We start from the raw sequence: 13,499 nt of genomic DNA, 5'->3' as shown, positions 1-13,499 counted from the left end.
AAAGTGATTATTTTCACAAATAGTTTACACGATGACTGAATTATGTCTTTTTTCCAGATTGTATTAATTTATCACGTGAGCCTATTTACATGTATTGTATGAACAGATTATGAAAGATGTCCCACCAATTAATATAATAAACTCTAACAAATTGCTTTGTCTGGATTCATTGTTATAATCCTGAGATCAGGTCTGAGGGTCTCGAGGAGAGCCTGCATCTCGTTGGCCTTCAGAGGAAAACTGATCTCAGGTGATGACGGATTACATAATTAAGAATCGTTCTCAGGTTTCCCTCAAGAAGATGTACTTCCTGTGGGAGGACTCGAGACACAATGAAAAGCTTTAACTCTTAAAGTGCAGCAGGTTCTCCTCCGACCTAGTGGAGAGTCCAGAGTCTGATCTGGTGAGTCTACTGACAGAGGAGAGGATGGTCCTCTGCTACAGCGCCATCTAGAGGTGGAACTCGCCCTGAGCACCGTTGGACTGGCCCAGCTGGTGAGTGGTGTATACTGTAGTGAACTGAGACTATTTATTCAGTCCCTTAAGGAGCAGTAGTTTGGTCACATGACTTGGACCCATAAACACAGATGTAAGATGACATATTAGACACACAGTCCTTTATACATGTGATCCAGTTTATTATTTAATCAGAATAAGAACAGCAAACCCCTCAACAAGTAAACAGGGTCAATATTATTATTCAAACATAAAGGTTTGACTTATTATGACGTGCAAATAGAAATATAAGAGCTGCTTTGTTCAAATGTGCAAAGATGTAATAAAAACATCAAAGGTGCCATTGTAGTACAAATACACAAATACTGTGTGTTAATGACTTATTGCAGCAGCACTTGGTAGACTTCCTCTTGAGGGACTGATTCATTGTTTATCTTCCACCATTAAAACCTTAAACCCCTTTAATAACCCAGTCCAGCTGAAGTACAGATAAACCACGTTGCTAAAAAGTTACATTTCATTATTTTGTCTCTGTGGAAAATGGAAAATTATAATTCGATTGATACAGGATGTACATACAAAACTGACTGATATATCAGCTAAGACACTTTGTTTTCACACAACATTTTCTATATGTGCCGTGTGACATTTTACTAATAAGCCAAAATACAGCCGGTGCCAATCCATCGATCCGGTTCTACTGGAGAGAACCGTTAAAGGATATGACCTCATATGTAGGAATCATATAATCTGCATAATAACAGTGAGACTGAGTCCTCAAATAGAACCACGGGTCAGACAACCAGCCTGTCCATCAGTGGTGGAGAACCTCAACAGAACCTTGAACCGTGAGACCGGCTGAAGTCAGGTTCTGACGTGAAGCAGCTTGTGGTGAGTCCGTCATGAACGTTTCAGGACTTTTCATAAAGTGTTCCTCTGATCCAGTCTGGCTCCCACCCACCAGCTCATGCTATACACATTTAAACACTGTCCATAATGTGCATGCCTGTGAAGTAAACTATTTGGATTGATCCACTTCCCTGGGTTGAGTCCGCTCCAGATGACTTTGTGTTGACCTTGTAGTCAAACACTGCCCACACAAGGTCAAACACAGAGCTGAGGTTAAAACAGCATTTCAGTCAATGTTGTTACAGGTAAGCTTTAAAAAAACACATTTTCTTCTGGCGGATTAAAATCCTGGTCCTGTAAAAGTAAGTAAACCAGCCGAGACCAGAAGGCCTCACTGACCCTAAAACCTCGTGACACGTAAACCTGCCTGCAGATTAGGGACTCGTGGTCCACAGCTCAGGGTCACTCTGTGTGGATCAAGAGGAGCTGACGGACAGAGTCACCATGGCTAACGTGTGTGTGTGTTTGACTAAGCGATGATAAAAATTCACTAAAACGCTCATAAGTACACCTACAATGGCGGATTTCACTCAAAGTATCTTCCCTGTAACCGTAGAGACTGTGTGAGTCTAACAGTAACAGTAAGAACATTGTCTGAGTATTGGAGTCTCGCACTGCGAAGCAGGAACCAGAGTTGTTTTTATTGATTGTTGGGGCGTTGGAGGTCCTGTGATCTCATTGGTCCCCAGACTCGTCAGATGACACATGCGGAAGGAGACGGTCATGTCAAATACATGTAGTTCATGGTGAGAGCAAGATTCAGGTCAAAGTTGGTCATTTTTCAATTTCTGAACCGAAAAACACGTTTTTTGGGACTGAAAATGCTTCAAAATGTCATTGCTTGTGTTTATTGTGATTATTATTGCAGATGCAGATGCTTCAGGTCGTAATCTTTCTAAAGATGTGCAGTATTACTCTGCTGAATGATGGGAAGGCACTGAACAGTACAATTTAAAAAAATAAAAAAAACTAAAAAAAAACTTGGGGAGCAATCACATTTCTTTTTTAAAGGCAAGGAGTTGCGCATTCGTTAGAGATCCAGGACAATAGGGTCTGGTATTCATATCAAGGTCATATGAGCTGTAGAACACCAAGGGTCTTATGCTGAGAGAAACATTGGATTTCTGGCCTTTTGCAATTCTAACTGAACTAACCAGACTTGTTCTAGGAGCAGGACTAGATGACGAGCAGTGAGGACCTGAGGCTCAAACTGCCTCAACCATCATGAACACATGAGAGCCTTTCATAGCACATTCTGTAACAACTACTACTACATGTGTCTGCTATGAGGAACAGGGTTGAATTCGTTTTAAATTAGAGTCTCATGGGACAAATTGAGCAAAGGATTTTAAGAGATCTACCTTTTCAAGGATTGCTGATGACTTGGAACACGAATGTTCACATCTTGAGATGCTGAATATCATAAAGTATCAGCTTTCACTACCAAATAAAAAAACAGCTCCAAGCTGAATTGTTCAACACTGTGTGCTTAAACCGTTGACGTCCCTGTAAACTATGTCTGTCCCGTGTCGGCATTGCTCTCACCCAAAGAAGTGGGTCTTGGGTCTGGCCCTAAAGGAACCCTTCCCAGACCCGGACCCCTCCTCCGCCTCTCTAAACGTGGCGCTGTGGATGATCTGCGATGTCCTCACGCGCAGCCGGTGCAGTTTGGGCCTCATCCTGCTGAGCGAGGACTTGCTCCTGAGGACCATGGCCCTGGGCCGGACCTCCCCGTCCACGGAGTCGGCGCCGTCGTTAGGGGCGAGGAGTCTGAGGGGCTTCGGGTCGGACCGGAGAACCTCGGAGAACCTCCAGCGGCCTCCGCCCCTGCGGTCTCCACCCCTGCGGTCTCCGCCCCTGCGGCCCGCCTCGTCGCTCTCGGAGTCGCACCGCTCATACGCGCCGATGATGTCCCGGATGTCCACGCTGGCGTTGTCCGTGAGGTACTGGCAGGCCTTCTTCCCGCCGTGGTCCCGGATCTCCACGTCGGCGCCGTAGGCCCCCACCAGCAGCTTCACCACCTCCATGTGGTCGTGCATGGCGGCCACGTGCAGCGGCGTGTAGCCGGCGCTGGAGCGGACGTCGGTGCCGACGGGGACATCGTGCCGCTTGGCGAAGTCGATGAGCAGCGCCATCAGCTCCGCATTGCCCTGCTTGGCCGCCCAGTGTAGGCACGTGAACCCGGTGACGAAGTCCTTCCTCAGGACCAGGCTCGGGTCCGTGGCGAGCAGCGGGCGCAGGCGGGCCCACTCGCCGTCCGAGGCGCACAGCATCCACTCGTGCTCCAGCGGGTCCAGTGCCACCGAGGCGCGCTCGTAGTCTGGGTTGGAGGACGCCAGCGACACCGAGTCGCCGTCGGTGCCGGAAGTCAGGTACACGCTCCTCCTCAGCTGGGGGGAGCTGCTCATCATGACCTCCAGGAAGTGTTTACGGCTGCCTTTGGGGCTGCCGGGCCCTTCATCCTCCTCCTCCTCGTCTTCGTCTGACCCCGGCTGCCTGGAGGGACCTCTCTGGGCTCCTTTAGCGCTCCTGAACGCCACGTTAACGCCTTCCACCTCCTTCTTCGGGCCTTCTGGTGGGGGAGACTCAGCCGATCTGGGGAGGAGTCCACTGCCGGCTGCGCCTACCTGTCCTGTAGGACCGGTTTGGACAGGCCCCGGCAGGATGAACACAGATCCCTCTGCAGGAAGAGGCAACGCTTTACTCACTGAAATGTCTGGTATGTCCAGCTCCTTCCTGGACTCCTTCCTGGACTCCCTCTTCTCTCTTTTGAAGCTACCTCTGTTCCCCATCTCCTCCTCTACCTCTGTCTGCTCCGCACTAATGGTCGCGGTGTTGAAAGCATGCGGAACTCTCACCTGGATGTTGTCATTTCCGTAACCTGAGCCAGGTGGCTGCCAGATCGGGAGCTCCACTGCTGCGTCATTGCTGCGCGGCCCCGCGGGGCCCGCGCGAACAGTGAGCCCGCGAAGTCCCTCTCGGGACTCCGCGGGCTCACTGTCCGCGCGCGTCCCGTCGCCAGGCTGCCCCCTCTGAGAACCGCGAAACTTTTTCTTCAGGCAGACATATTTAACGTCACTCTCCGTCTTCACGAACGCAATGTGGTCGACGTGGCGTTTAAACGTCTGACGGACAGCCGCTTTCTTCTCCGGCTCCTCAGGGAACGCGACCTTAAAATGCTCAATTAAATCCGTGTTTTTCACTTTGCCCCCGTTCTCCTTCAGAAAGTCTAGAATCGCCTCTTGAGTGCACTCGGACGCCATTGTTAACTATTAAGTTGTAATACCCGTCAAAGCAGCGAAACAACATGTCAACATTATCTCCTTTAGTTCCGTGTCAGACTGAAAACATCCAACGGCTCAGACGTGAAAGCAGTAGAACCGTTAACTGTGTCGCGTGAGGACGAGTGAGGAGAGCTTTTCACTGCGTTGTATTTCTAGCGTTCTCCGCCTCCTAGCAACCGAGACACCCGCGGACCGTACCATTTGTTCTGTAGGGGGGTTAATGGTTAAAAACTAAGGTTAAAAACCGTGTTCTATTTCTAAAAACACGTTTATATGAACTGTTATACATACTTGTATTACGTACACTTTCAAACATTAACGTGTTTGAAATAAAATAATACATTCTAACATTTTGTTTTGTCCCTTCTGAATTAAGTGGTCCTCAAGGGCAATACCGGGTTTGCAATGAAGCGTGGCGCCGTCTGTTAGATGAAGAAATCAATTTAGAGTGAACGTGTAATTATGAAACATGTTTTATTCTGAATGAGTCATGTGTGAACTGTATGTTATGGGAAAACATGAACTGGTTGCTGTATTGCACGACAGGACTGAACATGTCAGCCACTCAAAACTGCACAAGATAGATTATTAACGTTTCACCTGTATTTCAGTTTAAGGGATCATGGGAAATATTCTGATGCAGTGAACAGGTTTCCACTGTTAATCTACACATGGACTTTATTCTGCATATATCATGAACCCACAAAGTGTTCAAGATGGGATTGATATTGCCATAGCTGTCAGAGTTCATGTACTTCTGCACTGGTTTGTAATCACTTTATCACACAGAACAAACACATAACAGATATATAAAAAACCTAATTAAATATAGAAAATAACCAGTAGGCCAATTGTGAAACAAATATATATTTTTTAAAAAGGTATAATATGAAGCATTTCCCTATAAAACAAGAGACTGCTCCACACAATAACCCTTAATCACTTATGACCCACTGGACGTGTGAACCCTGAACTCTGCTTCTACGTTTGCTGTGTTCAGGACGTTTCTGAAAAGTGGAACATTTGGGAGTCAAAAGTCCAAAGTCTGACTTCCTCCATCTACTGGAGATACCAACATTGTTTGTTTGTCATTAACCCACACAGTTCCCCCAAATGTAGCATATAAAACTGACTAAGGCTGCACAAGTATGGCCAAAATGAAAATCACAATTACTTTGATAATTATTGAACACAATGATTGAATCATGAATTTCGGGGATACATATTTGTATATTTAAATGAAGAGCACAGCTTTCACGTCTATGCTGTGCTGCATTCCTGCTCATGCACAAACCTTCACATTGAAAGAAGGCTGGTCCTTCTTCACGTTGCATCTCTTGGACACAGAAATACAATTGTACCAAAATGTTTTACCCAAAATGAAACCAATTTGTGGATCTCCCCCTGGTGGCCGGTTGTTTAGGAAGCCCTTGATTTGACACGCAGTAATTTCTATGAGCAGAGCATGCATTATAAACATCAATACCACATTGCATTTAATTGTGGGAAGCCAACATCATGATTATAATGAATATCATTCAACTTACTCCAACAGTGTTAAAGAGACCAATCAAAAGCACCAATGATAACATGATATATAGCAAAGAGGGATCATACAAGTGTAACTGTAAAGAGCTGCTTCTGTTTTACTGAACATATAAATGATCTGGCTTGTTGCAAAATGAAGTTATATTCACTCAGCCGTCTTTATCTATTCAGTTTTTATTCAAAATCTAAAATCACACAAGCATTACATTGAAGAAAGCCCAGCACGGTTCAGTAAAGCAGCATGTCACTGAGCCGTTTGTTTCAAAGACTTCAGCGCTGGAAGGATGTCGTCCAGGTGACTCACTCCTGAAACACAGAGCACATGTGATCAAACATGTGTCATATCACACGCACAAATTAAGTGTCATTTCTCCTGATGGGGAACAATACATGATTTTTTCGTAATAAAAAGATGCAAAATACCATACAATCATGTATTTTGCATCTTTTTATTACAAAAAAAATGTATTCCTCTCCATATATATATGCTTTATATGTGTTGCTTTGTGTCTTTACATGTTTCATATTTACCTAGAGTCTGTAACATATCCACGATGAGGCCATGGAAAGCAGGGAAGAACTCCCCGTGCTGCTTCACTTTGACGATGATGCTGGAAAACAAGAGCAGGTTCATCACTGCGGCCCAACAGACACACTGACAACACCACAACACGCGTGTGCAACAACCTGTCGATGTCAGCATCTCCCAGCAGGTCTTGGATTCCAGCAAGGTGCTCAGTGGAGGAAACCAGCCGGGCCACCTGGTTCACCACCTCAGCAGCAGGAACCCTGCTGTCTGACACAGAACCACAAACCACCATATGACTGCTGTCTAGACCGCCAACAGACTAAAGAACATGTGAAGCTTTGACTACAGCTGCAGGGTACCTAGCTGCAGAACATCTCGAAGGTTCGTCAGGGTGTTGGTCATCGCCCCCAGCCGGCTGTAGACCTCGTTCATACGGGGGTACACTCCACTGAGGGAGTCCACGTCAAACAGCTTCTGGAAGTGAGACACCATGGAGCCCAGCATGTACCGAGTGGGACTACGGAGCACCTGGCAGGACAAACCACAGAAAGGCTGTTAAGGTCCAGAGTAAAGGATTGAGTAGCATCTAGCAGTGAAGTTCATACCTTTCTAGAGGGTTCATACCATTCTGACCAATGGGTTTCCATGACTGTAAACCAAATTGCCATGACTGTAAACCAAATTTCCTTGTGAAATCTGGGTTTAAACATGAAAGTGAGAAAATGTAGTATTTAAACTAACAATGAGAATTCCAAAGCATACAGTAAACCTTAAATGACACAAATGAATGAGACAATAGTTTGATTAAAAGAATAAACATTAATATAGATGTCTGTATGTATGTCTGCTTATATTTTGAGCGGCTTTCTTTTAAAAGTATATTAATTATTTCAAACTCAGCGTAACTGAACATCATGAACACATTAATATAACACATTTCCAATCACTTTTACAACATTTTGGGGATTTCATTTCTTCCAAGGACTTTTCCAGGCCTGGAAATAACCATTTTATAATTCCATGACTTTTCCAGGTTTTCCATGACCGTAAGAACCCTGTACAGATTAAAACCACCTGAACCTATTTTACACCAGACACAACACAAGTAGTACAAAGCATGCAGATCTCTACCTTCTCGTCATCAGCCGAGGCGTTTTCCAGCATGGTGTCCACCAGCAGCAGCATGTCCTCCACCTTCACCGCTTCGGCAGCAAGATGGCCGCCATCGCATGGCTGCCAGGGCATCAGTCTGGCGGTCAACTTATTTAAAGCCCTTTGCAGATCCTAAAAACAGACACATTGAATAATTCAGTTAGCTAAACATTTGGAAACACATCCTTGAATTTGACCCCACACACAGGTTCATCTCCAGAAATGCAAGCTGGTCATTGGCGTTTCCTGGTCAATGACCAGCTTGCATTTCTCCCATTTCCCATCGACTCCTCTGGCGTTTACCTCCAGTAGGCGGAGCTGCTGGGCCCAGACCTCCAGTGTGGGGAGGAAGGCCTGAAACTCAGCCAGGTCCAAACCAGCAGAGGAGGGTCTCTGTCTGCGCAGTCGCAACGGAGCGTCGGGATTGGTCACAACGGCTCTGATCTCATTCAACAGCTGGAATCCAGGACGAGAGATGACCGTTAGTTTTTAAGTTAGAAAGAAATTACATTTTCAGACCTTGAGGAACCAAACAACGGGCTCACGTGGTGGTAGTGCGCACACAGACGGGCCTCACTGGTGTTCTCACTGATCTCACTTGTGTCGTCTTCTTTTGGCAATCTGCAAAGAAGGTTGGTTCTTTATATGCGTTAAGCTTCTAATTAGACCAATAACAGGATACACAAGAAGCTCTCACATCAGGGACCTGGATCTGAGTACTCTTGAACCCAAAGTCCAGTTCCCTTGAAAAATGTCCAATCAGCAATCATACTCAGCCTTGGTACGCAGCAATCATACCTAATGTGAAAATGCTCTGACATTACAATGCTTAAAACTAAGCCCGGGATGAAATATCAAAGAGTGAATTAAGAAATAAACAATAATAATAATGCTATTAGAATTAACCAATCCATGACTTTAAACCAAATTTCCATGACCAAACATTTTGTGAAATCTGGGTGTAAACATGAAAAAGTGAGAAAATGTAGTATTTAAACTAACAATGAGAATACAAAGCATACAGTAAACCTTAAATGACACAAATGAATGAGAGACAACAGTTTGAGAGCAGCCTTCATTACCTTGAGTTACTGAGTTGGTTTGACCCCTCCAGACGGCGGAGTTTGTGTTTGTAGAACTTGACGTCTCTGAGCGACGGCCTACACAGAGAGCACAGTCAGTGTTTACTCATGAGACAGCGCATGTTTCAGGCTACAGGAACACGCACCTCGTCTCCAACTCTTGCTTCAGGCGCTGCACCTCCCTCTTCAGCTCCTTTATTTGAGTGCTGCTTCCCTGTTGCTGCTCCTGATGTGCCTTGGAAGAAATGCACAAGCATTACCGACTGCCTTCAGGTGAACACATCTGAGAGAGTCCACGTTTGTCAGGTTACCTTGAGAATGCTTTTGAAAGGTGGAGTAACCTTCTGGATTCCCGTCTGCTGAGCCGCTTGAGAGCCTTCTGATCGACCTTTGACAGATCTGGGGTGAAAAGCAGAGGCAACAGTTTCCCGCCACAGTGATCATCATGCGAAACCCTTAGAAGTGTCTCTCATTGCGTAATAAAGAAAACACGCGATGCGCTGCAGTGCATCATCCTGTAGAAACGTGTCAGCATGCGTTACCTGAGCTCGTCCAGCAGCCGAGTCATTTTGGTCTCATAGAAGTCGATCACATCCAACACCCTGCAAACAGGAGCATCAGGTCAACGGTAGCATCGTCTCACCACGGAGAGCATTTAGTTTTCAAAGACCCTTTCAACATTTTCACGAAGATGTTTGCCTACAAATAGTCCAGTTCTAGTCAACATGTTTAACAGCATGCAGCCATAGTCGCGGTGTGTTTAAAACCTCATCAGAACAGGTATGGGTCCTTTAAAAGCCTTCAACCACTATCAAACGCAGACTCGTGTGTTTATCGTCTGCTAAACATTTACAAAAGTTACAACAAGCAACCACAAACGCATGGCCGGGGAAAACGCCGTTTTGTGCTCATGCATATTGTTGATGGCGTCAGCTGTAAAAGGGTCCATATCTATATCACGATATGTTTGTTAAAAATCACAAAGTGCTCTAAGTTTACAAGGCAGCAGAGAAAACTCATATCTATGAATAACAGTTCTTTCCGGGTTTCTTTAAGGCCGTGTCCTCACTGCTGGTCTGAAGGGGAGCTCTGCTGGCTGACTTTGGAGCCGAGGTGCTGGATGGTGTGACTCTGTCGAGACAATCGTCGCTCCTCTTCTTTGATGGTGAAGTAGAGTTTTCTCTGTAGTTGAGCTGCTTCCTCCCTCTGATGAGACAGCTGCTGCTCCAAAGCCTCACACCGTTTCTAGACACGGAACAAAAGATGCTTTCCTCACTGAGAACATCACACGTTCTGACGGAGGCTGATGATAGAGAACATTCACCCATCAATTTATCTTCATGTATTCCCCTCTTGTGAATTGGATTTTGTATTTCTTTTATAAAAAGGCTATGCATTCTTTGAACAGAGAGAGAGAGAGAGAGAGAGAGAGAGAGATAGATAGATATATTATTTTATATATATTATTTATTAATGTGTGTAAAAATTTTTTTTTTTAAAACACATTAATAAATAATCCAACATTATGAATCATTTAATCAGCCTTTATTGGCTGGTTGACATACCTGTGCTTCTTGCTTTTCCTGCTGCAGCTGTTGTGTGTGGCTGCGCTGCTGGGCGGTCTTGGAGAGGTAGCGGTCCTCCAGCTCCTGGACTCGGGTCCTCACCAGGTCCAGCAGGCCCTCCAGCTCTGAGGCCCTCTGAGACTGCTGAGCCGATTGACTCGTGTGCTCACGAACCTCCTCTCTAAAGACAAAGCACAGAGAAGTTCTAACAAAGCAACAGGTGCATTTCCTATTATTCTTTTACTTTAAACTATGACTGTGTTTAGCCAGGTCAGGTGTAAAGATAGAATACAGGAAATGGGACCGTTTGGTCTTAATCAATGAAGATCTCTTTAGTCTGATGTAACACAGTAGTCTTATAACTACAAGACTTCTTTTGACTAAATGATCCTGAGCCCAGGAGAGGCTGTGGAGCCTTACGGCTGCATTACAGTCACCAGGCTGAGACTTCATACCGGCACTGAGCTGGAGGACAGGTGTACCTCTGATGCTCACCTGATGCTGATGAGATTGGATGACAGGAGGACAGGTGGTCGACACACTGCATATACATTATTAAGTAGATACAGACACTAACGCCCACCGTAATATATACTGCAGGCATGTGTGCAATGTTCGACCTCAATCTGAATCGCTCCACACATTGCAGGACATAATGCTATTTTATATATTTTCTTGAGTCCTTGACTTTCTGTGACAGATTTATTTTTGTACAATTGTTGGATGAGACAATAAAGAATACTATACTATAACATTTATTTAAAATGATGTAAAGTTCTGCAAGTTTGTCCAGCTATTTGAGGTAATTGGAAAAAAATAAAACAAACTACTGGTACTTAGCATAATGTTTTTAACTTGGAATAAAAATGGAGTGAACTGGTTCTGTTTGACGTACTTGAGTTGGCTGTTGGCCTTGATGAGCTCCTGGATCAGAGCCTGTCTTCTCTCTGAGTCCGTGAGCATCGTCCTCAGAGTCATCCGGATCTCAGCAGCTGACTTCTTGTCCAGCAGAACCAGATCTAAGGACACATGGAGTCATGTGACAGCGCTCATGGGGAGTATTCACATCACAAAGACAAAGGATCTTCAAACCTCTCCAAGCAAAATTTCCAAATGAGAGTTAACATTGTAATGTCATCAGGACAGAAGTAAAGCATAGAGAGAATAATGCCACTAAACTTGATTTTTTAGTAATAACTAAATAATGGGCACAATGTAGCAATTATAGCCCAATTAAATCTGAGAACATGATCAATTTAACTAAAACATACTTTGTCTCATTGACTCTTACCTGGAATATTCTTATTCTCTACAGGATCTGCAAAAAGCACGGGTTTGAACCCACACCGCTGCAGCAGAGCGTTCACGTCATCCCATTCTCCCTGCTCCTGCTGGAGGACAGAACAAGCAATGAGCAACGTCCCAGAGCCATGAACACATCACCCCATTCTCCCTGCTCCTGCTGCAACAGAACAAGCAATGAGCAACGTCACAGAGCAACGCACCCGTTCACCTGAGCGCTGAAGTTACCTGGAGCTGCCTGCTCGTCCACAGATAAACAAACGTCTTATCTCCTGACTGTAAACCAGGAGTCCTACTGTCCGTGTCCATTATTAAATGTGCAGGACTGCAGCAGGAGCTTACTTCAACCTGAACGCTGCGCTCTGAGCCTCCTGTCAACCCAGCCAGTGAGCAGCTGTCTGCACAAGCTGCCTCATCACCACAGGAGTGAATGAAAGGCGATCCTCACACAAGCCTCTCTGATGAACATGATGATGTTACTCTGCTGTGGTTGACTCACCTGGGCCATCGTCTCACCTGCTGCAGGAGACACAACACAATGCACGTGTTAGACTTCATTTTGTTTTGTTTACAAAAAATGTCTGTTTGTTTTGTTTGCTCTGTCTTCCCATGTTTTGTTTTGTTCCATTTGTCTCTTGTCCCCAGTGTAAAGCGTCTTTGAGTATCTCGTAAGTTTGAATTATTATTAGTAGTATTATTATTATGAGAGTAGTTAGATCCGATTCTGGCAATTTATCCGATTTCATGCTGAACTCGACTTAAAAATCAGGCAATTTTAAAATGTTGAGCAACAGGAGCTGTTGGTAACAACACAGACACAATTGAGAAAAGAGTATAAACCAGGAAGTGGTTTATAACCAAGCGAGACCTTTAACTCATTAAAATAATACAATGCTACATTTTTAATAGAGCTCTTCATCAATGTACATGCATGACAGAATCAGCTAGAATTCAGTTTCTCCACAAGTGGTCTCTGAATATCAGTCGATCAACTAACGTCACGTTGCTTTAATAGAACGCGATCAGCAAACTAGCGTTGAACAAATCAGCTTGTAACGTTAACTCTGATCACGTGACGCAAGTAGCTATGTAGCTAACTAGCTACGTTAACTTCTGTAGCTAACAAGGTAGCGTTTCCACTTCACATTAGCAGAGTATTAGTCAAGTGACCGCTGTGGCATTAATTACGAGGTAAGTTACCGTGTTGGCGTTGCCGTCACCAGGTAGCGAGCTTTCCGCTGCTGACAGCAGCTGGGTGACAGCAACAGGTGACGGGTTACTTCCCCACACTTCCGGCTCTTTCAAACTAATGCGCTGTGAAGAAATCTTAAGCAGCCAATGGGATGAGGCTGTTTTGGTCTTCCACCAATTGGCGTTAAGTCTCGCCCTTCTGTGCTGTGATTGGCTCGTGCTTCAGCGCTGCAAGAAAGGGTTCCTTTTTATTTCTTTTTTTAAACACCCTGTGAAGCCTGACCCATCAAATAATATTGAGAAAATTCATGTTTTTTTATACTAAAGTGTTTATTGGAACTTTATTCCCAAAAAAAAAAAAAAAAAAAAAAAAATATATATATATATATATATATATATATATATATATATATATATATATATATACATGGTATATTTTTTGTTTATCACAATTGATACACCAGGCATATTTGTCAATGTA

General features: G+C 44.5%; 2 protein-coding genes across 3 annotated transcripts; both read right to left on the bottom strand.

Moving 5' to 3' along the window:
- Positions 1-2,465: 2,465 nt before the first annotated feature.
- LOC306752982 (ankyrin repeat domain-containing protein SOWAHC-like) lies at positions 2,466-4,628 on the bottom strand (the record flags this gene model as incomplete). Its single annotated transcript, XM_079236814.1, has 1 exon — positions 2,466-4,628. One exon carries the CDS (start codon positions 4,626-4,628, stop codon positions 2,907-2,909), a length of 1,722 nt encoding a protein of 573 aa, XP_079092940.1. The 3' UTR covers positions 2,466-2,906.
- Positions 4,629-6,115: 1,487 nt separating this feature from the next.
- cep70 (centrosomal protein 70) lies at positions 6,116-13,064 on the bottom strand. 2 transcript variants are annotated; one of them, XM_079237011.1, is made up of 17 exons: positions 13,028-13,064; positions 12,327-12,346; positions 11,817-11,916; positions 11,421-11,544; positions 10,526-10,706; positions 10,030-10,205; positions 9,503-9,562; positions 9,272-9,359; positions 9,107-9,195; positions 8,961-9,038; positions 8,424-8,499; positions 8,182-8,334; positions 7,858-8,010; positions 7,086-7,254; positions 6,885-6,993; positions 6,729-6,808; positions 6,116-6,503 (listed from the first exon to the last, which is right to left on the bottom strand). In XM_079237011.1, exons 2-17 carry the CDS (start codon positions 12,333-12,335, stop codon positions 6,442-6,444), a joined length of 1,707 nt encoding a protein of 568 aa, XP_079093137.1. In that variant the 5' UTR covers positions 12,336-12,346; positions 13,028-13,064; the 3' UTR covers positions 6,116-6,441. The 2 variants fall into 2 exon arrangements, with proteins under 2 accessions (XP_079093137.1, XP_079093136.1); XM_079237010.1 differs by having other exon boundaries at positions 6,729-6,993.
- Between the last annotated feature and the right edge of the window lie 435 nt (positions 13,065-13,499).

This window comes from Taurulus bubalis (assembly GCF_910589615.1).
Source record: "Taurulus bubalis genome assembly, chromosome: 21".
NCBI classification, from domain to species: Eukaryota; Metazoa; Chordata; class Actinopteri; order Perciformes; family Cottidae; genus Taurulus; species Taurulus bubalis.
The sequence above is the reverse complement of the archived record's forward strand: the minus strand, read 5'-3'. Positions and strand labels throughout refer to the sequence as shown.